Here is a 26,402-nt window from a genome sequence, read left to right as displayed (position 1 = left end):
CTCACGTCTTCTCGTGGGACAAAAGTTTTCTCCCTTCCTCGAGGCCTCCCTTGAGAGCTCGATTCTTGTAGTCAGATCACGCCGCCTGTCATCTGCCGTCGTCATTAATATTAACCAAACTCTCTTTCTACCTCACGCTGAGGGAGACCCCTTTCTGTCTTCAATCTTGTCAAAACACTTGTTGGTACTTCCTTTTTTTTCCTTTTCCAGCGTTGCCCAAAGTGATAGTCCCCCGGAATCATTCTTAGGGAACACCTTGATCACCAACAATCTCCTGTTGCCCAGTCCTACCTATTTTGCTTGGCCTCACTCGTTTGCTCATATTGATCGACGGATTCACAACAATCTGTCCTCCACTGCCGAGTTGCGCCCCAGGAAGGAACGACCAAGTATCCTCAGAGGCGTGGGTATTGACAGATCAATAACTGACCTTGACCAAGTAGATCATTTCTGTGCTCCGCTGCTCCCTCCACACCTGAACGTCTTCATACTTTGATTGCAACAAGAACAAGTCCAACAGCAGTCACAATGCAGGTCTCAGCTACCAACATGTCAGCCTTTAAGCTGGGCCTCCTGTTGTTCATTACCGTCGTCAGCAGCTCTCCCTCTTTCTTGAGCCGCTACTACGATGGATTCAGTCTGAATACCATTCGCAATGTCGACTACAATCCCAACGGTGTTGTTGCCAAGCAGAAGGCCATGTTCAAATACGCGCACCTCGTTAATTCCGATGCCAGTGTGTTCGACACAGCTCGTGAGTGTCTTGATCCTGTGCCATATAATGAATGGATCATACGTGCTCATAATGAGAAACAGCGGGCGAGGTTAGCGGGTTCGTAGAGGCGAATGATCGCGAGTGGTTGTGCCCTGTTGGCATTGGAACTCCCGCCCAGACGGTTAACCTTGATCTCGACACTGGCTCCGCTGACCTGTGAGTTCTGAATGCCCAATCATCGCCTTGGCACCATACTTTCCATCTAGAGATTCTGACGCGGCATCTGTCGATAGTTGGGTCTTTTCTCCTGATTCAGGCACCCGTAAAGGTCAGCTTGGAAACCGTCGAGTCTACGACGCTGCCAACTCCACAACCTCTGGTCCCATCAATGGCAGCTCCTGGTCCATCAGCTATGGTAGGCCTCCTTTCCACATTCGGTTGGCGCCAGTGGTCTACGTTCATCACTTTGCTGAAAAGGAACAACAGGTGACGGCAGCTATGCAGGCGGCAAGGTCTACACAGACGTAGTCCAGATCGCCGGTTTGCGGGTTTCAAACGCCACGGTGGAGGTAGCTAGCAGCTACAGCTCGAATCTGGTCAAAGATGATGCTCCTCTGTCTGGTCTGATGGGGCTTGCCATCAACCTCACGACCACGGCCACGCCGGCGATGCCTCCCATGCTCAGCCAGCTCAAGGCCCAAAATATCAAGCACATAGCTGTGGACCTCCAGTTTCACGCGAACGGTACGTATACCTTTGGTACCGTCGACCACTCAGCGTATCTCGGCAAGATGACCTATCGCCCGGTTAAGCCTGGCAAAGGCTATTGGTGGATTGAGCTCCAGACCATGCGCGTGGGCCAGTCCAACAAGACCATGATTCACAGCTGGGACACGATTGTCGACACGGGTACCAGCCTGTTCCTGGGACCATCGGATATAGTCAGGGCGTACTACAAGGCGGTGCCCACCGCGGAGTACAGCCAGGGGGATAACGCCTACGTTTTCCCCTGCAACACGACGCTGCCCGATTTCCACTTCGGTTTTAGCAACGACTGGAGTGAGTTCACCGTCCCGGGCAGGTTCATGAACTATTCCATCGCACCTGTGGCTGGCGCCCCGTGGTGTTATGGAGGAATCCAAGAAAGCAACATGGGTTTCTCCATCATGGGCGATGTCTTCCTCAAGGCTGTCTATCTCGACTTCAATGTTGCCAACCAAACTGTTGGATTTGCATCGAAGCCCCTGTACATCTAGTGACAAGGCTTTGGCGCCTCTTTCTCAGGTCACTCCTTTCCCCAACCTTTGGCAGTGCACTGCACTGTCCAAGCAGCAGACGACCTGAGCACATTTCCTTCATTCCTCACATGTCTCAGCTGCATTGTTCTCTTTCACTCATCATCTTCAGCCTGTTGTCAAGAGACTTTAGAGGGATAAACAGTTGGGAGGGACTATATGTATCTCAGTATGTTATACTGCTGAACATCTGCCATGTTATCAAACAATTGTGGGAAATACGCATGGAAAATGGACTGGCCATCAGTTCTTTAATTCCTGCTTCGCTTTACGGTTCAATACTGAGGAGTCAGGAGGATTACCTGTTAATGAGGAGAGCTAAGTAAATATGTGGATTTCGCGAATGGGCACCTGTGGACTAGTGCACATATCAATGCCATCAAGTTTGCTGAGTTGTCCTAAAAAGTATCTTTTATGTCACTCATGTTGCAACCTGTGTCTGGTATTGCCAAGACATGTTGGCGAGGCGTTCCGTGCCTGCGACATTTGAGCCTAACTGACTGACGTCTATTCAGCTAAATAGCTCAACAATTTCCCAAGTCCATATTGACATGGTCAGTCGCCAAGGTGAAATAACTAAGTAGGTAATCAAACATGCATATTATCAGCTGCCCATGGCGCACACCAGTCAGGCCTTATTTACACATAATACGCGTTGATACTATGGGGTCATCATCCTTAGTCTCTCCAAAGCACTAAACCAACTTGATCTCAATCTCTTCCCTCGCGGTTAAGCCCTGAGGTACAAGAGATGAAAAGACAGGGTTCAGCTCCCCAAAAACCAACAACTTCTCCTCTCTTCATCGTCATGGTTCATCTTCATCAGGACATCCGAAAATGCTGTCCCTCCCGTCCATCCATGCCTAACCAACCGCTCGTCAACATCCAAGGCGTGTATTATTTTTTTGGCCTCTCAGATGTTGTACCAGAAACCCAAGAAGCCCTAGATTCAACTGGAAAAGATAAAAAGAAGCAACGGAAAAATGAGCAGGAACCATGCCCTCACCCCCAGTCGCTTACGCTCGAGAAAGCGGGGGAGAGGGGTGGGGAGGGTCTTTGGGCGACAGCGTGAAAAGGGATTACACAAGAATCAAATCGATCGGGTTAGGCAATGTCGAGAAAGCAAAAAGATAGGTTGGGTCGATCCTGAACGCCGGAAACGAATGGGTGGTTGAACAGGCTCTGATGAAATGATGTGTGTTCGGCCGTGCATGGTAAGTCCACCGTCTATCCTGGGATTGGGAGTATAAGGTTTTGAGGGAAAGGCTGAGGTCGAGAGGCGGGGATGGCTAGGACGTGTCCGGAACTTCTCATAGTCGATCGAGTGTATCTTTTCGCTGCTGATGGCCGCGGAGGGGCCAAGTTGCAAGTCTCTCGAAAACACATTTCCGCCTTACTCTATGGGGTCAGGCTTGTTGTCCGTCATCCAGCTGCTTGCTTGTTGTCGTCTAGTGGTCCTGTTCGCCGTCGCCATCTGGGCCGGGCACAATCACAAAGTCAGCACTTCCGCTCTCGGACCCAATGGTTCGCACGCTCTTGATGGATCTGGCGTCGGGTGCAGTTGGTTTGGAAAGAGAGTTAAAGATGGAGTGCTGGTTGGAATTGTGACTGGGAGTGTTCTGATGATAGTGCTGGCTTCGAAGCTGCTGGGCTTGACTCTGAAGGAAAGTCGGGCTCCCTGCCCCAGGCCCGGCGGTCCCAGCTCCGGCATCACCAGCGGTGTTACTCATCATCCGCGGGAGCAGTAGCTGGTGACGGTACCGGGGATAATCTGGGCCGAAGGAGGTGGTAAAAGGGTCGGGAACAAACTCGTATTCACCTTCACTAGCGGTGGGCGTGGGCGGCAGCGCCCCAGGAACTGCCTGCTGGCTTGCCTTTGCCGTGCCCGGTCGCGACCCGCCGTGTTTCTGGTCTGCTGCCGTGGCCGTGAGGGTGCTGTCGCTCGGCTGGGGCGCGACCTGCCGCCGTTCGGGGATGCTGGCCTGGGGCGCCGGCGGGTTGCCGTTGCGCTTCAGCCGCTCCTCCATTTCGCGGATCCGCTGCTCAAGGAGCTCGAGCTCAGTGGCCTGCGTCTGGACGGTATGTTTGCTGTGGGGAGTGAAAGCCTGTTGTCAGCCCTGGGCTCTCTCTTCTGCTCTCCTCCTTCCCGCTTCCCTTTCATTTTTGTACTTTTGTACTTCCGGATCGGGACAGCGGACAATATATAACGATTGGGAGGAGGGAGAGATGCAGGTAGGTTCTGTCTGCTCGGTCGCAGAAACAGATCAAATGATCTCTGCTTGCAGGGCTACACACCGCTCGTCAAGCTTGGCGTCTAGATCGGCGACGCTATTATCGATACGGAAAATGCCCTCGAGTTCGGCGGAGAAAGAGCGGGCGATAGTACTGGAAGAAACATAAATATATACATGTCAGTCCTGCTCATTTTTCTGGTCTTTTCTCTTTCCTTTGGTCATACATAGACACAACCAGGAGGAGAGGGAGGGAAAAGGAGGCGGGGGCGAGAGGGCAGAGCGTACGATTGGGGACGCCGGGCATTGGGCTTCCAGTCTTTCTCGAGTTCCTCGTCAGACATGAAGTCCACCTTTGGAGCCCCCTTGGCAGGCTGGACAGGAGTATTGGTAGGAGAGGACGCCATTTGCGCAGTTGGTGCCTTGACGATGTGTCGGATGTATTTTGGTTTGCGTGTGGTGGCCCAAGCTGCTGCGAGTGCCTGTAGACAGAGAGAGGGGGAGAGGGAGAAAGACAGAGAAGCTGATCTGGTAGGAAGACGCAGTGGGTACGGCAGGAAGAGCGAAGCTGTGTTGTCGAGATCGAGAGAGAGGCGAGGGAGGCTCTGGGTGGTGGGATAAGGGCGGAGTGGCCGAGGGTGAGAAGAAGGGTCGCGCTGGATGTTGTATGAGTGAAGATCGGAGTTATAATGACTTGGTATTAAGCGAGTCGTTGCAGTGAAAGGGGGTCCCGTTTCTGTTGGACGTGCCCACTTGCAATAATAATGCAAGCAGGGCGGCAAGGTGGCAGTGACATCCATCTCTCTCTTTGATAATAAATAGCACTACAGTAGTACACTATGTACAGTAACCCAACACTGCTTAGCAGGCAGCTGACAGTCTATCGTTCACCCCCTGATCCTTGGCACATGCGGGACCCTACCCCAAGTTACTGGTACTACCCGCAGTGAGAGACTCCCTGATCCAATCGCCATGGGGCTAGCCATTTAGCGGTAAAACTGACCACAACAGTGCTAAGGACCCGTCCCTTCGGTTGCTTGTAGGGGGTTGAGGGGCAACCTGCCACATGGCGTTGAGCTGCCAACCACTGGAATCTCTACCGACTCTTGTACTGTGGATGGTATGTATTGTGTCCCACCCGTCCCTGGCAGCCTGGCAACTAACTGGTAGTGGAAGGGGGTCCAGTTGGTACGACTAAACCCGCTCACCTGCACCTCTTCATCTTCCCAAAATCCTACCACGAGGTCAGGCACAATCAGGCACAATTGACTCCAGCTGAGAGAAGATGATCGTCACGAATCACTGGTACCATAATACTGTGGTACTATGACAGACGTCATCAGGTGCCAGGCACGCCAGGCACGCCAGGTCACTGGTCAGGTCTGAAACCCCTCCACCCCCCCCCCTTTCCTCACCGGGTAGGAAAGTTGCTCGTCACATTGGAATGCTTCATTCTGCTGCAGGACACAAACCTTATGCCGCACATACGCGGTAGAAACATCACTGGCAAAGCGCATTGTCTCTTCTCTGCAACAGCGCCCCTTTCATCTGAAAGAAATGGCCACCTTTCATGCGGCTCAAGCCCAATGCATAAGCGTACTTGCGGAGGAACGCACCCTATCTGGACAACCTGGGGAAGGATCACCCGTTTCCCTGCGACTTTTGCTTTGCATCGTAGCATCCGCCTCCTATTCCCGGCATTCACCGCTCGCTTTCATGGGCGACAATCCATCTTTGGGGCTGCTGTTCGGCGACCATCATCTCATGGGCAGCAAACCATACTTACGCTTACCTCCTCTTCTTTGCCATCATTTTGAACGACCTTGATAATTCTAAACATAGAATACCAGCACCAAGCGGGCGCTGTATCTGACTGCGATAAATTCCTTTCTTTCTGCTACCCCCAGGGACACACGCGTCGATCATGGCTATGCTCGCAGCTTTGACCTATCTTTGTCTGGTTCAGGGATGTGCTGCATGTCACTACTCATCGTTGTCGTCGACGAGGACGTCTGGCGGCTCCTGCTCTCTCCCTACGAGGACCATTTCTTTTCTGGTACAATTGTCCTATCTTGTCACTTGTGCCATACTGTATCTCTGCGGAGAATCGCAGCAGAAATGCTCGATCTTGGGCTACGAGAGAAGCATCAGCAGACAAGTGTTGCAGCATTGTAGGCGACCTGGGGACGGTACAGGACTCCTCACCGTGCGATGCGAACCTGAAGGCATCGGAAGCGAGACAGAGTATGATTCGTGATCATATGAGGGGTGAGTTCAGCTCATGAGATATGCCATACCTGAGCTGCCGAGTCAGCTCGAGTGGCTGCTCCTGAAGACAATCTCTTTGTGAGCACATGTGGATTTCCAGCACCGATACCCATCCTCAACTTGCTCACGGCGCTTTCACACTCGGCGCTTCCCTCCTCGTGAGCCGGGTCCGGTGCGCCGTGCGGGCACAATAAAGAACCCCCACTCCGCCGGCTATCTAATGGCACATGACGGGCTGCGACCATGATTGGGGCTGGTCATTCACGCCATCGACATTCAATAAGCCTAGGGCCGTTTTCGACCATACTTCTGAACTGTGGCAGAAGAGGCATCGCCGTAGCCGATGAAATGCATGGTCGCTCTGTCAGTGGACGCTACAGGATCATACATACATTGTCGTAAGTGGCTACTTGCTTCTATCCAATCTTCTCAGGGTCCCGTCCGAAGCACTACATGTCCAGTAGTCAGCCCCTCCTCCCCCGCCTGTTCAGATTATTACTTGGCCAATATTTAATCTCATCGTCCACGGCCGACGTTGACATCGGAGAATTAGTGAGGGACGCCCTGTAGATAATCTATGCTGCACGAGCCAGGGGCTGCCGTCATTTTGCACAGATCCACTGCTTATTTCCACGCCGTGTCCTCTAATTTTATCCAGAGACCAAGCAGCGCACGAACCCCTATCTGTTCCGGCCTCTGTCCGTGTTGTTGCTTGTTGCTGTGCTTCCCCCGCAATGGTCTCGTTTGACTCGCTGCTATTGAATGTACTATAGAAGGTTTCCTCAATGACAGTTTGAATCATCGAGTCATGCTGTCGAATCGTTGGTCCTTGCGCGGCAACAAGCCATCATTGTCACTAGCCTGCCTTTCGAGATGCCACCCGAGAGTTCCAGGCTCTGTACAAAGATCCAAGGCTGTCAAGGAAAAGCGTAAGTGGTAAGTCTTGATTTGTTTTACCACTCATGAACGGCACATCCTGCCCAAGTGGCTGTGTTGCGCAGGAATGATTCTGTTTGACAACATCTAGTACAGAGTGATGCAGGATTTCACCATGACCAGAATAATTCTACCTGGAAGGGTTGTTTGCAGGCTCTCTCCCCTTGGACATCCAAGGTTTGTATTCGAGAAGTAGGCCTCGGACTCGGAGGGAAACAGTGGCAGGGTTCTGTTATCTTTCCTGAAGTGTACGGTGAAACCCCGAATTGTAAACATCCTCGGAGACCAGGCAACCAGCACATAGTCACAGCGGGAAAGTCCTACTGTATAGTAATGAAGTCTCGAAAAGAAGCAAGTATCAGACCCTCCCAAAGATAGTTTCGATTGCACCGAGAGACCTTGTTCCCTAAACCTCGAGCAGCGCACTTGGACGATCAAGGGATAGTCTGATTATGTGAGCAATCTGGTAGGTCTGATTGGGCCAAGTGCCTTATCCTGCGGGCCAGCTACTGGACAGCTCCAAAAGCTGGCCCGCGCTCTCCCCCCAACAAGCAAGGCAGACGCCGCCAAAACAGCAGTAACACGTGACAGTGGGAAAAAGCTATCCAGCGACGACGACCTCTGCGATCGCGAGCGGCCCAAACAGCCTGAATATCCACATTCACTCGATGACATCATCCAAATAACCATTAGACTTTTTCTCAGCACTCCGCCGAGGCCTGTCGTATGTTTTTGAACCGTGTCTCGACGCGTCTTGCCGCTCGTCGAGGGGGGAAACTCTTTTCTGGCCGACCCGCGCCAGCAACCTAAGGGACGACGAGTTGATCGCGCGCGCATATCGTACTGAACCGCGTCACGCCCGAGCTGCATCCACAGACGCACCTGGCTCCAGCAATTGCCCGTCGGTCATCGTGGCGCCCATTCACCTCTTGCAGCGACGAGACTCTCCCCTCGTTGATTGGCGGGAGGGACTCTGGGGGATGGTTCACGCGACATCCTACACACCTCTGGAGTCGCTACTATTATTTACCTGGATCCGCAGCCATGGCCCCGAGGCCTTTGAGCCTGCCGCGTTCCCGCGCGTCTCCCACGACCTCATCAATAACGACACCATCAAGCAGGATCCCACTTACGATGCCTCACGCCTGACACCCGAGTCGCTCAAGGAGCTCTTCCTGCACCTGCTGCAGGAGGAGCTCAAGGACGAGGCCACACCGAACGAGCCTGCCCCTGCCGACGGCTCTTTGTCCCCGAACAGCAGGAAAAGGAAACGTACCGGGTCTGCGCCAAAGGTGACGTCCCTGGTCGAGGCTCGCCAACATGTCCACAGGCTGCCCGATGCCGAGGCGAAGCTCTACGCCAAGTACAAGCAAAAGGTCGCTCAAGAGCTTTGGCAAGAGCAGGAGATGATGCGCCGGCTGGAGGAGGAGATCAGCCAGCTCGAATCGCAGGAGAGGCAGGAAGCTGAGGCCCGCCGCAAGAACGCCAGTGGTGGTAGTGGTGGTGATGGCCTGGATGCGGCGGCTGGGAAAGTGGAAGAGCCTGTTGGTCGTCCACCAAGCAGTGCGCAAGCTGGTGTCGACGTACTGAAGCCAACGCCGCAACCAAATGGAACCGTTGTTCAGCCGACACCACCAGCACCAGTTCAGGTCGCCACACCCAAGACCGTCCACCCGCCGCCGCCACCACCACCACCACCACTAACTACTCAGGCAGCATCTATAAGGCCGTCTGCGACACCCAGTCCTCTCCAGCCCTTGGCTCAACGGCCACCTGCCGTGTCCCCAGGTCCTCCTCTTGGCCAAAGCACCAATATCGGAAAGCAAGAGCCTCTCAAGGCGCCGAGTGCCCCTCACCCGATCGTGCAACGGCCACCATCAGCAGGTCTGCCTCCCCCCTCGCCTCATGTAGGACAGCCAATCTCTGCCACGCCACCAGCAACAGAGGCCCTGCAGAAGCCAGCTCCCGTGCCGAAGGCAGGAACACCAAACCAAGCATCGCAGAGTCCTCAGATGCCCGCGCCGGTGCCAGGCTCTCTTAAGTGGGAGCCACCGTATCAGCCTCGTCCAGGTTCTCAACAGCAGAGGTCACCTTCACATCCTCCACAGGCCGCCCCGCCACAACCACCACAGCATCCTCCGCAATGGAGTGCACAGCATCCTCTACTCTACTCCCGACAAACACCACTGCAACCTGCTCCACAAGTTCAGCATCAACCTCAGCCACAGCCACAGCCACAGCCACAACCACAACCGTCCGCCCGACCCATCCTTGCGGCTCCTCAGCCAGGTGCCCAAGGGCCGCCTCTGCAGCCAGCACCAATGAGATCTCACTCAGGGTCCCCAGTCACTCTGCAGCAGCCCGTCGGCGCGCCCTCTCCCTTGCCAGGCACGGCACGCTTGCCGCAATCACCATACCAACATAATCAACAAGTATTTCCACCACCGCAGCCTCTTGCACCTCATCACAACCGAATCGTGCCAACCGTGGCCGCGACTCCCCCACCGGTTTCGCCTGCCAATGCTTCACAGCCACTATGGCCCAAGTCTCCAGCTCCGACACAGGCGCTTCAAGCCGGCCCCCAGCCAGGCCAGCCAGGCCAGCCAGGTGCCTCTGTTCCTTCTCCTGGCCCGTCCATCCCCCAGTCTTCGGGACACAACTCGCCATATCCCAAAGGTCCACGTCCTGCTGTGCCTCCCCACATCCTTCCTCAACCTCCACAGGCTACCACTCCAGGCTCTGGCGCGCGGCGTCCTCATCCAGTCCTGCCACAGACCCCTCTCACGATGCCATTCTATTCGCGCCCTCAGGGAACTGGCACCAAATGGACCGCAGCTCAACCAACACCCTCTACGCCGGGTCCTATTGTTGGCGAAGTCCAGAGTCCTGCCTTCGAGCCGCTGAGCCCCATCTTACAGACTTCCAGTTTCACTGGACCTTCTACCAAGAAGCAGCAGAAGCCAGCAGAAGCCGAGCCTCTGGGGGCAAAGAGACCACAAAAGCCTTCCCGCGGTGCAGCGATTGGAGAGGACAACCACCAGAAACGCACTCCCTCCTTCACGTCAGCACATGACGATCAAGACCAAATGGACACGGAATCAGCAACCAAGGTTAAGCGTGAGGATGCGACTCCTAAGCCACTGGAGGACGCCGGCGACACGACAGCAGATGAGAGTGTCTCTGGTCGCCGCCAGGCCGCTTCTCCACGCACATCTAGAGCTGCCGGAAAACGTAAACGCCAGGATTCGGCTACCCCTGAACAGCAGCGCGCAGGATCCGAGTTTCAGCCGCATCTTCAACCACCACCGCCTCGACCTGGCATACCGACCCACGTACTCTGGACGCGTGGCTTTCCTCGAGTTAGTGCCTCGGCTCTGGGGCAGATCTCAAGCCACAAGAATGCCAACATGTTCCAAAATCGGATCAGACCAAAGGAGGCTCCAGGATATGAGGGAATTATATACAAGACACAATTCTTGAAGAACATCCAGAGAGCCATCACTGCAGGGCACAAAGCAGCCGCCGCCGTCGCCGCTGCCCTGCCGGACGGCGACCCCGGTACCAGCAGCGTTTGGCTTCCCATCAGCGAGGAACTTGTACCTCCTCGAGCCATCATCAACAGCGCACAGCTCGAGCGCGAGCTCATACACATGTTTGCGAATGCGATCATGTACAATCTGGACCCGGACCGCGGCCCTGGACCGGCCTTTATGAAGGGCAGTGGGGTCGGGGAGAAGGGAGCCAACGAGGCACATGGCCGTGCCCAGAGCCACGGTGCAGGTGACGCACCGAGCATGATCGGATATAAGGTTGATGAAAATAGCGTCGTCAAAGACACCCAGTCCATGTTCGCCGAGGTCGACAAGCTGCTCATTGAGCTGCGCTCTACAGAAGCGCAACCCGGCATCCCGCCTGCGCCTCTGCCACCTGGAGCCGTGCCTGCTAGTGAGAGGCTGGCGCGCGGATCCATCGCGACTGTCACGGACCAAGGGCAGACGCCTGGTCCAGGCGTGGGTGGCTCCTTTGTGGACGAAGAAACCGAGGACCAGCAGGCAACGGATCGTGAGAATGACGGCACAAGTGGTACAGCAAAGAGGCGACGTCATGCAAGGGGCTGAGTTGAGAGGCGTGGCAATGATTGATCCAAGCTCCCATCTTGGGTATGGATGTTGGGTGGCTTCTTCAAGAACGGCTCACATCCACAGCCTGCATTCTCATCATGTTTGATTAAGGTATATATCACAATGCCATTTTCATCCCACTTTTGGATGATGGCATCCGTTGAGAGGGGGTTTTCCGAGCGGATGATAAGGTACTGGCCTCCAGCGGCTTTTAATACAGAAAAATACAGTTCATCCTATGCGAAGTTCCGGCGAGGTAGTGAGCTCCTTGGAGCCGAATGAAAAGTAGAAGAGGGTCAAAACCGGGGGTATCATTTCTCACAGTGCTCAAGAGCTACTAGTACACTTCTTTATATCGTCGTCACGGAACTCTCAAGCCTTCCTGCTGGGACTTGTGCCCAAGCGTCGTCCACGCACCAGCACCTTTCCAAAAGTCCCCTGGCTCAGCCTGTCGAAACTGCGCACCTTGAGAGGATGCTGCTGCTGCTGCTCATGATGCTGTGCATCTGTCTGACCAGACGTCTTGTCCCCCCCGTCACTCAGATACGACGACATGCTCAGCGGCCGGGAGTAGGCGATATCAGGGATCGACGGGAGTTCCGGCTCACTCGCCAACCCTTCGCCCTTCCCCTGGAGAAACGTCTCCCAGCCCCCCGACGACCGCAAGGACCGCTGTGTCCACCGGGACCGCGAGGACGAGCGAGACCGGGCGGTGGTCGACGAGCGGGCTACGCGGGACAGCATCCTCGACACCCAGCTCGCGCGGCGCGACAGCCTCAGGGCGTGGTCTGCCTCGAGCTCCACGGGCTCGTCTGTTATGAACCCCAGCGGCGGCGCCTTCTCGGAACCTAGCATCTCATAGGGGGGGCCTACGCTCCCGGTGTCCAGTTCCGCGGGGAGCTCTCGAGGTGGGATGGTGGGGAGTGCCTTGTTGTTGTTGTCGTCTTCTTCTCGTGGGTTCTCCTCGTCATCGGGGCGCCCGCCTATCCAGGCTCCCAGGCCCACGGCTCTCACGCCTGTGCTGTTGTCGTTCCTGTACCATCGTCTCCAGGGGAGGTTCCAGAGCCGTTGGACGTGGTGGGATCGGATCTTGAAGAGGCGGAACAGGCACAGGGCCACCACGATCAACAGGGCCGAGAGAACCACTGCGATGACGGCTATAGTGGCTGATCTGTTGTTTCCGGTGCTCGGTTGGATGACGCTCAGAGCCGAGGTCTGGGAAGAAGGGCTTGACGACGACGCAGATGTGGAAAGCGTCTCAGTGATGGGCTTTCCAGCAGATATTATTGTTGTAGTCACAACAACGTTCTTTATCGTGGCTGTAGTGAGTGTCGTAAGACTCGTGTGCGCAGCAGCATCCGCTGTCGTCGACGTCGATGAGGCCACGCTTGAGCCAGCGGCAGCAGCAGACGACAAGGTCAAGCCCGGCGTTAGAGGATGTGTCTCAAGGGACGACAGGTCGGACTGCTGGAACCGGATTTGCAGAGCAGGCCCCACGGTGAAGGTGTCGCCATTGCTGGTCGCTCCCCAGACGCCTCCTCGGTAGTCTGTCAGGTCGGTCGTGCAAGATTGGCCGCTATAAATCATGTGCGCATAAATATGAATACGGTCAGATTCACGACGCCATCAAAGGTCTTGGTTCTTCTTGTTCTTGTTCTCCTTCTTCTTCATCTTGGGCTTGTACAAAAGAGAGAGAAATATGGATTTTGTGGGCGCTTACCTCGGGACGCAGTACGCTGCCGTCTCGCCCGCCTGAACAGCTGGAAACCCCTCAGTCGTCCTGGTCGTCGTGATGCCACAGCCTGGGCCAACCTCGAACCCGCTCGGACAGATGGCGGGAGAATAGTACTGAAAGCCCCTGTACTCGAGATTTGTCGCCCAGTCTGGCGGATCGCACGAGGCAGGCCCTGACGTCGGGAAGGGAGGAAATTGAGACGGGTCTTTGCTGCTCGTCAGCAGCCAGGTTGTAACACATGGCGGTGTGAATATGGTCGTCAGCGCTGCGAGTGGTGCAGTGATAGAAGCAGACATCTCGGGCCACAACACCTGCGAACCGCCCGTCAGCTCTCATGAGAAACAGATGAGAACCGACAACAGGCTACAGGTGTGCATTGTCTGCATTCCACGATGGATGGATCTACGATCATTACATACAGAGTCTGAAGTAGATCACGGGCTGGGGGAGGGGCCCCAACGAGGGGGAGGCAAGGGAGATTTAACAACTGTCTAAGCAAAACACAAAGGCAGGTATGTACAGTATTAATTTTACAGACGTCACAGGGTGCCTCCCTCCAATCCTCCGTCCGAACTATCTTGAGTCGAGCAGGTGCCAAAAAGGCTTGTTGGGACGAGCGGGCATCCTGACAACGATCAAACATTGGACCTCGGTGTTGTGATGTTGTCTTTGGGCCTGAGTTCGAGGGAAAAGTCGGACAACTTTGCCAAAAACAACAACGACGACAACAACAAAGAGATGGGACGATTCATGTATTGGTCCAAGTGTAAGCGCCCCGAGCACCGGAAGGATGGCTCCCTGCAGACATGACACTGCTGGTTGGGACGCCCCAAACCAAGGTAAAACCTTGAGTTGGCAAGAATTAATTAAACTGCGACGCGCGATCCTCCCGAATGCAGGCTGGAAAGTAAAGAAAAGAAAACCGCGCACAACATCTCGGAAAGCAAGAAAATGGGCAAGAGAGTATAGGACGAGAAAGAAAAGGAGGAAAAGGATTGGCATATGGATTATCTGAATTTTCTTTTTCTCCAACTTGTTGCCCTCCTCGAAATTGACGCACCTCCACCAGTCTTGCGTTGCATGTGGGCATTCGCTCTCAATGTTTGGCAGTAGTAAGCTTGAGATATTTTACCCCCAGGCAAACGACTCAAAACCCAGCAATGCTGAAACGGGCCCGGGCATACGATATCACAATCGGGTCCGATGCAATGGTCTCTTCTTGATGATGCAAGATTTGAATTTTATTGGAAACTACTTGGGTAGATTGACGGACAATCTACCCTCCTTCTTGGCGAACCCTTACATGGGCACTTCCGAAACCTTGTGGAACGGGAATAACGATCGGACATTGTTACTGTCAAGCATACATGCGAGTGCTACTGCGACTTCGTCTGTGAGAGCCTCCCGAGGTTCGCAAGGGTCGGGTCTTGGCTGCAGTGATAAGCTTGTTGGATGTTCCGATCGTGGATGAGAATCAAGACTCCACGATGGAGCAGTGTTTAATTATGTAACGTAATTATCGAAACAAATTTCCTCATCAAACCCAATGGCCCATAATTCCTTAGGTGGTCGTGCTTATCGTGAGCTGGTCATTTTCTTCTTTCTTTTTCAGGAAAATGGTCGAGCCTCCTTGCTGTAGGCTACATCGATTCTGCCCAAAGCAAAAGGCTGGCTCTCTTCGTCAGCGAACGACAGTTCTTCCAATCCTTCGAATTAGCGTTGCTCTGGAAGCCATTGGTAAAGGGGTAAGGTTTCTGCTGGAAAAGTCTGGTGAAAGGAATATGCTAACGCCGCGGTTCTCAGGGAGACCGCCCCCAAAGGCCAGCCGGACTACTCTTTCATGAGGGCCCGTTGGTGTTGATACGAGAGTAGCCCGTCAGCAGACGCGGGAACTATTGAGTGTCTGCATCCCACGCGCCCAGTACGGTTCTCATCCCCACGTGTGCGCGGGCCGTGTGCTATCGTATCGCTCCAAGGCCGCGTCACTGACTGCCACTGGAGTCTCCGCCCCGAGGGAAGGTAGCGCTTATGAATCTTGAATTATACTTATGTTATAGTAGGCACAAGCGCGGTGTATGTACGCGCTCCCGGTCCGCGGGTTGCATGGCAGAAGCAGCATTGTCGTGAAACCCACTCTTCGGTTGATGAATGTCCGAGGAGCACTTCACGATGAACGGGCTCCCTCTGAGAGGGTACTATGTAAAATCCGGAGATTGCTACGTGACCAATCGGATCCGAGTGGTTGGAGATCAGGAGAAGCGGCTCGGAGGGCCATTCTGGGCGCTTCGGGGTTCACTGCCGAGAGGCTCCACAACTCAGCCTTGAATAACCATATTAGAAGCTTGAAGTTGGCGTGTCCGCGTCAGCCTGCACTTGTTCTAATGGTTAATACCACATAGTCACTCGCGTCTGTGCTCTGGGTCATGCCGCTTTGGGAAATATTCATGGGGTTCCTTGCTTGAAGAGAGAAGTCCTCCATGCATATACGATACTGCTTTTCTACCCAACTTGCTCTTATCGACCCAGGGCCCAACTCCTTCCAATCCTCAATGGGATTTCACAGCAGGTAGGGTTTTAATTTTAGCTTTTCTCTCCTTTTTTTTTTCTTTTTTTTTTTTTTCTATACGAGGAATGAACAATAGCAACTGTTTATTCATGACTCAAATTTGTTGCTCATTGTTTCATGGTGACAAAAGTGTAGGTAGGACACACAAAACATGTACTCGAGAAATGTAGTAGCCGCCACTGCGACTTGCATACTATGATGCAGGACATATATTGAGCCAGCTTTTTCTCTTTTCTTCTCCACAATTCTCAATATTTCAAGCCTGGATGGCATCTGCGCCCCACTGTTTCTAGCAAGATCTCTTGGTGCATCAGGATAGACTTTGGTTCTGCAAGAAAGTAATAGTGGCTCCACCTGGTCAGGAAACAGAAATGTCCCTGCATCTGGCAGAAGATCCCTTGCAGAAGGGCAAGGAACATGTTGGCGAGTATTGGTGTTATTGTACTTTTATTCTGGCGTCCTTCCTATGGAATGATGGTGCTGACAAGCTTGGAACTAGGTTTAGAAACATTGGCTTGGAACAACACGATACTCTTCGCTCATCTTGCGTTATCAGAGACTTACTTTGAACCCTCGCTTAAGTAAAGGTCACGATACATAATATATGCTGGTATTGGGCACTGTGGACCTTCTCCCTTGACAGAAGCTTGTATCAACCAATGCTCATCTCATACATTGCAATTTCCGCAGCTAACTTTCCTCTTAACCGCAGTTTACTCAAAAGCACACGTAAGACTGAACCCCACCCCCGTTGCACGTGTTAAATTAAGGTTATGTGTGTGTGTAAATTACAAGCTTTTATTGTATTGTTGGTCATCCATTCATAATAGGAGAATCTGAATCATCCTGGATCATAAACAGAAACATATGAGGCTTGTCTACGAGCCCCAATGCTAGATCCCATGATGTGCTCTCTGTTATCATTCCCCCCCCCCCTCCCCACCACACTCACCAGTCTGTAGTTAACAAGAGGAACAGCAAGTTCAACTATGTTGTAACCTCCTTTTCATTACATTAGCCCAGTCACCGTGCCCTTAACATTGCATGCCGAGGCAAGATCTTCCTCGGGCCAATATTAGAACGCACGCGGGTAGGTATGCAGGACGGCCGTCCCGCCTTTCCACTAGTGGACGCATCCTGCATATGTCGACAATATCGTATCTGCTCCTGGGGGCTGGTGTTGCACACGGTTAGCCATCCGGGCGCGTGCACGAGGTGTGATGGAGGCTCGGCCTTTGCGGCATCAAGGAGGAGGAGGACGTCGTCGTCGTCGTCATCCTCATCGTGGCGAATCCCAATGCAGAATCAATAGTCGCCTCGGCCATGGTCTTGTCCGATAGTCTGTCTGTTCGAAATGGATGTTGAGGATTCCTATGCATTGCAAAGCATGAGTGCTCGTGAGGATATAAAGGTAGCCATGTGGTGCCCTCTCAAAGCATGAAAAGGTTCTTAGTATCACCATCACATCACTTGACACTCTTTTCTCAAGCTTCTTCGGCTTCTACAGCATCCTTTCTTTTTTTTACACTCTCCTTCCCTCGGTCCACTCTCGTTGACACATTCATCTTCTTCACTCTTTAAAAGATGATGAAACACACTCTCTTGGCCTTGTCGCTCTTGACGGGCGCCTTGGCAACAGTCATTCCGCATCGTCCTGATCTACATCACGACCTGAAGCCCAGGGCTTCTTGTGAAAACACAGCGACATCTCGCGACTGCTGGGGTGACTACAGCATTGACACTGACTACTACACCACGACCCCAGACACTGGTGTCACCAGGGAGTACTGGCTGAATGTCGAAGAAGGCCCCTGTTCTCCTGATGGAGTTGAAGTGAGCGCCTGTATGTCCTTCAACGGCACGATTCCGGGTCCCACGCTCTCGGTAAGTTTTGTTTGAACAAGAGTCTCCTACAGAAGCACTCCAAGGTCCCCCCAGCTAATCAAATCCATATGATCAGGCCGACTGGGGTGACACACTCAAAATTCATGTGTACAACAACTTGACGACGAATGGCACCTCGATCCACTGGCACGGCCTCCGCCAACTCTACTCGTCTCAGATGGATGGTGTTCCCGGCGTGACCCAGTGCCCCATTGCCCCAGGCGAGGAGATGACCTATGAGTTCCGCGTCACGCAGTACGGAAGCAGTAAGTTTCCCTCCATCCTCCTTCGTGTTTCTATTTCATCTTGCTCGACTATGCGCAACTCCCTTCCTGAAAACATGTGCTAAGACTATTATCTTCTTTGATAGCCTGGTATCACAGCCACTTCAGCCTTCAGTACGGTGAAGGTCTCTTCGGACCCTTGATCCTCAACGGGCCCGCAACTGCTGATTACGATGAGGATTTGGGCCTTCTCTTCCTCCAGGACTGGAGCCACACTCCGGCCTTTGAGCTCTGGGACACTGCTAAGCAGGGAGGCCAGCCCCAACTGGAGAATGGTCTGATCAACGGCACAAACACCTACAACAACAGCGGCACCGTCACCGGCCAGAAATGGGAGACAACCTTTGAGGCCGGGAAGAAGTATCTCTTCCGTATCGTCAACGTTGCTCTGGAGGGCCACTTTGACTTTAGCATCGATGGACGTAAGTCATTACATATATTCCTTGGCCTTCAAGATCTCACGCCACCACACGCGAGGACAAGAATCGCCGAACTAACAAAACTCCCTAGACAATCTGACCGTCATCGGCAACGACTTGGTCCCCATCGTTCCATACACCACCGACAGCCTGCTCATCTCCATTGGCCAGCGATACGATGTCATTGTCGAGGCCAACGCCGAGGCAGGCGACTACTGGCTCCGCGCAGGCTGGCAGACTGCCTGCGCGACCAACGGCAACGCAGCCGGCATCACGGGCATCATTCGCTACGACAGCTCCAGCACCGCCGACCCGACCACGACAGGTAACACGGTCAGCACCTTCTGCGGCGATGAGCCCATCGAGAGCCTGGTCCCTTACCTCAAGAAGGACGTCGGCAACATCGTGAGCACCTCGGAGGAGGACCTCTACTTCTCCTTTGGAAGCTACTTCACCTGGACCCTCAACGGCTCGTCCTTCTACATCGACTATACCGACCCGACTCTGGACTACGTCTTCGACAACAGCACCAGCTTCCCGACCGACTACAATGCTGTGAACGTCGGCGCGTCTTCGCCTAACGCCTCGGAGTGGACTGTTCTCATCATCACCGACGAGGTACGTTCTTTTCTTTCTTATGGCTTTCATTGCTTTTCCTTCCCTTGATTACCTTATGGCCAGAAAGCTCATACTAATCTCTGAAAAATTAGACCGGCTTCGGCATCTACCACCCAATCCACCTCCACGGCCACGACTTCTGGATCGTCGGCTCCGAGGCTGCCACCTTCGACATTGACACCTTCAAGCCCAACACGACCAACCCGGCCCGCAGGGACACCACAGTCCTGCCCGCCAACGGCTACCTCGCGCTGGCCTTCCAGCTCGATAACCCAGGCGCCTGGGTCTCCCACTGCCACATCGCCTGGCACGCCTCCGAGGGCTTCTCCATCGAGTTCGTCGAGTCCGAGGACCAGATCTCGACGACGCTGGGGTCCTCGGCCAGTACCCTCGTCAAGGACACTTGCGCGAGCTACAACACTTACAACGCCACCGCTGTGTTCCACCAGGATGACTCTGGTATCTGATGTATGGGTTGCAGGGAGGTGGTGTTTTCCCCCTCCTGTTTCCTGTATGGGTGCTTCTGATGATGTGATGACCACCATTTACTTAGCTTATTTTTTTTATTGAGGGGCGGAAGTGTGCGTATCTTGCATAAACGATGCCATTGGAGATGGCTGTTGCTTATCTCTCGTTTCTTGTCTATGTTAGACCCTTTGTCTATTTTTCCTTCTGTTGGTACATACTGCATAGTTTCTAGCTCTTCAATTTCCTTCTTTGTAACATGCTCTTGACTTCTTGTCCAAAGGGTTTTCAGTTTACAAAGTCTCAGCCTACACTGTATTTTATATGACTGATACTGTAGATAAATGCTACTAAGACTTGTTCAAGCCCCATTCAAGATCTATTCAAGAATTTACTGATCAGCAGTATGCTGTACAATATGAGGTTTTTCCCCCTCTTCTTTCTAATTCCTTTATTTTTCTCTCTCTTTGTATTTGCTAGGTTGCTTGATGCAAGAGAGTGCTGTTGTGCATATTATATTTGCAAAAAGTCTTTAGGTTTCTGATGTCATCCTTGAACAATCGCTAACGGCCGTTGGTTGCTCAAGCTTGCGAACACTGTCTGAGAAGAAGCAGCTGCTAAAGATTAATGAGAAAGGTGAAGAAGATGAAGAAGGGACTCCTGGAGGTCAACCTTCTCAGAGCAAACCTCATCTGTCCTTGTCCCATTTGGAAGCTTTCTAAGAGCAACGCTAATCATTAATTATCATTCCCTCATCCTGATCAGTCAAGCACTTAAGTATCAAAGCACTGTTGTATTTTGCAGATGCTAGGCACTCACTGCAATGTGTCATCCTAAGACAACCTGCCGCCTTTGCGTACAAACATTGGAAAACCCCAAAGGTCTAATTACTTCAACCAAAGAATGGCGCCGCCAGAGATGATATGGTTCCAATCATGAACCAGTAACGTCACCTCCAAGTGGGAAACTACATATGTATCTAGCTTCGATCCCAAAATAGGCAAATCATGATTAAAATGAAATAGTCAAGTGGCGCACTTGTACCCGACACCAAGACTCGCCTGACTGGCTTTCATTACTTAAACAGACGCCTCAGAGTGTGACATGGGATATGGAAGAATTTCAACTGCAATCAAGAATCTAGATTGTCCATGTGCAGGTAGCCGCTCTGTCGTTGAAATGACTGTTTCACGCGAGCCGCCATTTGTCTGTGTTGGCTTGCGGGCTCGCTCTGGGCTTTACTTTTTCTCCCTGCTAATTACCTTTAGGAACGTGCCAATATGTGTCTCGATATTGTCTGGTGGAAGCTTCACAGCCGTACTACGTGCCTCCGGCTTGCTCCCATCCGTCTGTTCAACGGGTTTGGATGAGTGTCCAGTGTTTCGAGTGCGAGGTTTGTTAACGGATGATCGATGCGCATGAGAGACCAGCCTGCCTGCTGTGAAGGGCACAGCGGAGGGAAAGAAGAATGAAGGAGTAAAGGAGTAAGAAATAAAGAAATAGGCGCTATGCTGACACGACGGATTCTCTGAACTTCTTCACCATTGAGGCCGCCCCCTGGCAGAGTTCTTCAGTCATAGCAGGTTCACATGACCTGCCCTCGCGTGGCCCAGTGATATCTCCCTCGTGACCAGTAATGAGTGGCACAATTTGTGCCCGTGTGTCCAGAACTTGGTCAAGCTACAAGTCGAGCATAATACGATGGAATTTCTAATACTTGTAAAGTTTTGTGTCTCGTAGTGATACTCTCTAGTCACAACAACAGGTGACCTCCTCGCAAGGCCCAACGCTCTCGCCCCAAGGTGACACCTACCTGTTGTCATCCAGATGACACCGTCTTCTCTGTCAAGATCCTGTCCCTCAATAACGTTCGACCACCAACTTTGTGACCATGTTCCACGGTGTTCCGGAGACACACTTGTGCCGGTCTGGTTTTGCCTACCACACGACGCCAGATCTTGTTCCCCTTTTTTGTGTAATTACCTGCCCACGTGGATGCAAGGCTGGGGGCCTCGTCCCCAAGGCAGCAGCAGCGGTGGACAGTGTGATGTACACACCGTGCTTTTTGCGCGTCGTCTTGTCTCACAGTGAAACTACCTACGAGTCCTCCCCCGCCCACATCAAGGGTTTGTCGTTGTCTCCCCCTCCCCTGCATTGTGTCTTTGAAATAGAAACCTAGTGAATCCCTGACCTGGCGAAAAAGAAAAGCAAAAAGGAAAGAAAACTAGAAATAAATAAAAAACGAAAACTTCATTTCGTAGATCCCGCTCGGCACTTACCGTCCGTTACCCGTGGCCAGCAGCGGACAAGGGATGATGTTTCGCAGCGAGTGCCGTCTGGGCCGCCACAAAACTCGAGGCCGAGTGGGACACACCAGCCGGGGGTCGACGACACACACGTTTTGTCGTGCAAAAGAAAAGAAGGAGTCCACTTTCGTAAAGGAAAAAAAAAAAACGACAGCATGATCTTGAGACATCCCTCGGCTACGTATGCCCGACGCGTTGGTGTGCCCAAGACACGCCGAAGGGGCTCCCTTGTGGGGCATGTGACGACGTGCTTGCGATGTGGCATGAGGAGGAACGCAACAGACAACGTGATGAAGTGCGTAGGACATGTTAGGGACGTTGTGTGTGTGTGTGTGTGTGTGTGTGTGAGATGATGTAAAGTAGCCGAGGCCACTCTACCCACTTGCCAGATTCAACCCATCCACGGGGGTGGTGTGAGGTGCTGGGAAACACATCTCTTACCGAGACCGGTTCATGCATACCTGTTCGCAGACGAAATAATGACTGCCTTTGCCATTTCGTGAAACGCTTCCCCAGGTTTTCTCGATTGCACATGAGAGGTCAACGGTTAAAGACCTCCCCTTCCGTTCCTCGTTGGTCTGGACCCCCCCCAGGCCAGGATTCTGGAAGCTCGTGCAGCCCAGCGCTTCCGGAAGGGCCGTGACATCGAAATCTCCCTTTTGCGGAGCCGGACTGGTTCGGCTCCTGAAATTATAGAGAGCAAGCCCCCGGAATGGGGAGATTGGCTGTGGGTCTGCCTGTCAGCCGCGGGATGGGATGCATGGGGGAGTTGGGAGGGGCGTCCCCTCTTCTGCAAGGGTGATGAGTTTTTGAAACGTTCAGACTATGGTACTATGGTACTCTGGTAGATCTGCACGGCGGGCACATTTCTGGGAGGGCCGCGCGGTGTGTGTGTGTGTGCCTGTCTGTGTCTATGTCTGTGTGTGTCTGTGTGTGTACCGCTTCTTTACAACCTCCCTTTTTCGGGTTCTGTGCATTGGTGGGTTTGTTTCATGTTTCGACGAAACCGATTTGGCCGACCAAGCTCCTTCTTGGGGATTGTTTTATAGTACCATCTTGCCCGCAGATCGACCTGTCTCGCCGATATAGCCGACAATGATGGGAGTGAGAGGAGAGCGCGAACTCGCAATCTTGGTGTGATCTTGCGTAGTCGTTCTGATGCACAAACTAGGATAGATGCTAAACGTCGACGCGGATCACGATGCTGGAGCCGAGGGGGTTCTATCCCAAGTCGCCGTTGCCCCAAAACATGGGATAGAATTTTGGCATCTGCAGAATGTACATGGTGTTATGACGACTACTGTGTTGTACATAGTAGAGGGCTGGTGCTGCTAACAGCGGCAAGGGAGTTCAGGCCAAGACTCTTGATGATCTCGGACAGTCGGCATATTGAATCCGAAGCCAGCCAAGAGACCTAGACCTGACTTACCGACGATGAAATGTTGCGACGGCGGATGGTTGGGAGGCCAAGTGCATATAAGCCCGAAAGAGCAAGTACATACAGTCTTGCTGGGGACTAATGATTACCATTACTATTTAGTATAGAACAGTCTTGGTCTCGCTTCTCTCGTACCTCTTTATCTTACATCTGCTGAGACCCGGCCAAGTCGGTCGCTGCACAGGCGGAACCGGGTGGCGGCCGGCCCAACAGGTCTCTTGTCTCCGTTGGCGGCCACACAGTCAGTTTGACTGGGCTCGCGTCATACACATGCCGGGTCTGGATTTAGAACGGAAGACTGGCTCCTTTGCTTTATGCGCAGAAGGCTGATACACTATTGTTGAACAGCACGTGAACTTGGTGCGAGTGACCGAGCCGGGTAGCCTAAATCGATGGGCGGTTTCGTTTCAAGAGTGTGCATGCACGTGTGAGTGCCATCGCATTGGATGGTGTGCTTCAGAACTGCAGCAGCGTAGCAGCCCCGTGGGAGGTGCTGTCCTAGCAGCTGCCCGAGGTGTCTCCAGCCAGTGACAGCGCGAGCGAGTGCTCTCCGTCTCCTCCGTTGGCTGACAAGACGCGTAAGGGAGGTCAAACTGTGTACGCAATGCACCCCCTCCTGCCCGGAGTGTCTCAGCTCAGAAGGTTCCAGCAGGCAGTCAGCTGGGCTGAGGCAGTGTGAGGCGCTCGTGTTCTCATTTTTTGGCAGTTTCAATGTCCGACAACTTACTCATCGCGCTTGTGCACCGCTTGTCATCATCCAAATCAGCTCGGGATCTTGAGACCATGTTGCGTGTATATGTGTGCCTCTCATATTGTCCCATGAAGCAGTCGGATGAAACAAGGCGATTTTCTCCAAGAAACAGAGCTCGTCCTATCGTTAAGCTGACGACGCCTCCCTCTTCACCCCGACCTGAATTCTTACTAGATGAGGAAACCGTGTGGCCAGAAAAGCTTCCTCTATTGGTGTTCGCGCCATGGGATTCGAATTTACCATGCTTAGCGCTACTGCACCAAGGGAACCCTGTGGGACGACGACGGCGTATGAACTTTTAGCAGAATAGCTGTCCGTTGTCCATTAACCCGTTAGCCCATGCTGTGGCAGATTGATTGATGGCGTGAGAGATTGGTGGAATGCCACGATGCTTTTGCATGACACCCCGCAGTGGCAAGTCCAAGAAGGCCGTTCGCCAAAAAAAAATAAAAAAATGCATTGACGAGCGTTTCTCTTTCTCCCTGCATTGGGAGACTGATTCTACCGGTTCCGAGTTAGATAATCTGGTAACGATGTGGGTGACAGAACGCGCTGACCGCTCGTCGCAAAATGGTGCCGTTGGCGGCAAATACCAATGGTAATAGGGGTGGGGGTATTCCCTCCCCCCCCCCCTTCACACTCATGTCGCTGCCTCTAGGAGAGTTCAGCGGGGCCCCGGGGTAATGATCCACCACCTGAGCCGAAGGATGGCAGATGCAGACGGCACGATGGATCATTGGGGAAGTCTGAATGTGCCACAAGCTGACGAGTCCTTCCCTGTACGAAGACTTGGTTTGGCGAGCATCCATGCGAGCGAGGAGGGGGCTGTCGTGAGCGAATCTCTGGCCACCTCGCAATACCTTGTATGCATTACTGAGCTATGCAGTAAATTGTGATATGTGTAAGCTACCACTGGCTGAAACATGAGACGACAGTCGAATGATGTAGTCCAGACTGTATTTGACCTTTGACCCGTGAGATGCCAAGGGGTTTGTATGTAGACGACAGGTCATCCAGTATTGAGTACTGTAAACCCCCAGCGGAAGAAAGGCGCGCTACGGGTTCTTAGCATAGGAGAGGCGTGCCTATGCAACTGTGAAAACCTCATTTTCTTCCGACGACCGCAGAACTGGACACAGAGCATACCTTCAAGATGAAGGATGATCGGCAGACCGGATCCTCCTCCTCCTCCATCGTCCTGCTCTTGACTCGATAGGGAGAGATAGAGAGAGGAGTTTTTTTTTCTTTGGTGCTCCTCTTTTTTCCCTTTTCTTTTTGAGCTTCCTTGCGCAGTAAGGAGGATCGACTACAAAGTAATCTTCAGGAGACACACCCATGCAGGCAGAATATTCGCCGATGGGCTTTCAGGGTCCGGGTCCGGTGCAAGGAAGCTAGACCCAAAAATTCTGAAGCAGCCATGCGATACGCCGTCTGTCTGCAAGTTGTGTGGTGTGGTGTTGCGTTGCGTGCCTCTACCCGTCTTGATCAGTCGAGATGGTTGTTTCAAAAAAAAAAGAGGATGATCCCTTCCGAGTCTTTCTCCTTCCGAAAATTGGTCCAAGGCGATGCTCATTTCTTCCGAACGTTTGAAAGAGGCCATGTGAGGCTCATGGCGTCTGAACCGAACGCCAATTAGGCATGCCTTCTGAACAAGGGAGTGATTTCACTCTTGATTTTTTTCTTTTTCTTTTTGTTCCTTTACGTCCACAAAGGGAGGGCTACGGACCCCATGGTGTTGTTGTCGTGTTCCTGAATCGGTTCTGATCACGTCACGGTGGGCCCTTGGTCTCCCTGTGGGAGAGCGGGAGAAGAAAGACAGAGGAGACAAGTAGCCGGGACCAGGGCGTCGCGGCGATGACGAATGCAGGCTCCCGCTGTGGCGACCCTTGATCAATATTTAGAAACTTTCGGCACTGGCAAGGCTGTGTATATATGTGTGTGTGAGAGGCTACGTGGATGTTTTTTTGGTCGAAAACCCCGCCTCGCGACTTTCGAGACCACGGGGCGAGACTGGTGTGAGCATCTGACTTGAGGACTGCGTAATCACCCTTCTTCTTGGTTCAGATCTTGCAGATCTTTTCGATCTCTAGATGATCAGTAGGGAGGAGAAGGGAAAGGGAAAGGTAAAAAACGAGAGGGACAATCAGCTGCCCCTCGTATTTTGGACGAGATGCAAGAAAAAAAAAGGAAAAAAATAAGGTCTCTGGATAGACACGGGGGGGGGGGAGGATCAGTGGTTGGTGGTCAAGGTGGCGCGGTGGCAGGGAGATGATTCGTGATCAGGGAACTTGCCTCAATCAAGATTTTGCAGAAACGGGCAGTGGGTCCCCCGTAGAGGCGAGAATTTGACCCCAACACACCTGCCCACTT

General features: G+C 53.0%; 4 protein-coding genes across 4 annotated transcripts; 3 read left to right on the top strand and 1 right to left on the bottom strand.

Moving 5' to 3' along the window:
• Positions 1-549: 549 nt before the first annotated feature.
• On the top strand, positions 550-1,971 carry M406DRAFT_329615 (acid protease; the record flags this gene model as incomplete). The annotated part of the gene is made up of 4 exons (XM_040920445.1): positions 550-754; positions 817-931; positions 982-1,130; positions 1,202-1,971. 4 exons carry the CDS (start codon positions 550-552, stop codon positions 1,969-1,971), a joined length of 1,239 nt encoding a protein of 412 aa, XP_040776703.1.
• Positions 1,972-2,592: 621 nt separating this feature from the next.
• On the bottom strand, positions 2,593-4,856 carry M406DRAFT_356037 (uncharacterized protein). The gene is made up of 4 exons (XM_040923337.1): positions 4,530-4,856; positions 4,306-4,395; positions 3,830-4,098; positions 2,593-3,484 (listed from the first exon to the last, which is right to left on the bottom strand). The coding sequence occupies exons 1-4, from the start codon at positions 4,646-4,648 to the stop codon at positions 3,459-3,461; spliced, it is 504 nt and encodes a 167-aa protein (XP_040776702.1). The 5' UTR covers positions 4,649-4,856; the 3' UTR covers positions 2,593-3,458.
• A 3,257-nt stretch (positions 4,857-8,113) lies between these two features.
• M406DRAFT_356036 (uncharacterized protein) lies at positions 8,114-8,854 on the top strand (the record flags this gene model as incomplete). The annotated part of the gene is made up of 1 exon (XM_040923336.1): positions 8,114-8,854. A coding segment is annotated over exon 1 (429 nt), but the record flags the coding sequence as incomplete, so codon positions are not given.
• An 8,597-nt stretch (positions 8,855-17,451) lies between these two features.
• M406DRAFT_68157 (uncharacterized protein) lies at positions 17,452-19,539 on the top strand (the record flags this gene model as incomplete). The annotated part of the gene is made up of 5 exons (XM_040925149.1): positions 17,452-17,751; positions 17,828-18,017; positions 18,122-18,457; positions 18,546-19,072; positions 19,165-19,539. The coding sequence occupies 5 exons, from the start codon at positions 17,452-17,454 to the stop codon at positions 19,537-19,539; spliced, it is 1,728 nt and encodes a 575-aa protein (XP_040776700.1).
• Between the last annotated feature and the right edge of the window lie 6,863 nt (positions 19,540-26,402).

This window comes from Cryphonectria parasitica (assembly GCF_011745365.1).
Source record: "Cryphonectria parasitica EP155 unplaced genomic scaffold M406scaffold_4, whole genome shotgun sequence".
Classification (NCBI taxonomy): domain Eukaryota; kingdom Fungi; phylum Ascomycota; class Sordariomycetes; order Diaporthales; family Cryphonectriaceae; genus Cryphonectria; species Cryphonectria parasitica.
Note: the sequence above shows the minus strand (reverse complement) of the source record. Positions and strands in the feature narration are given on the sequence as shown.

What these genes read in the sequence shown, in the direction of transcription:
- M406DRAFT_356037 (XM_040923337.1), bottom strand. Translation starts at nt 4,648, where the DNA reads ATGGCGTCCTCTCCTACCAATACTCCTGTCCAGCCTGCCAAGGGGGCT. An exon ending in GACGCCAAGCTTGACGAGCG is followed by an intron (nt 4,099 to 4,305) that starts GTGTGTAGCCCT and finishes CACTCCCCACAG; the next exon opens with CAAACATACCGTCCAGACGC. An exon ending in CACGCCCACCGCTAGTGAAG is followed by an intron (nt 3,485 to 3,829) that starts GTGAATACGAGT and finishes TGCCCGGCCCAG; the next exon opens with ATGGCGACGGCGAACAGGAC.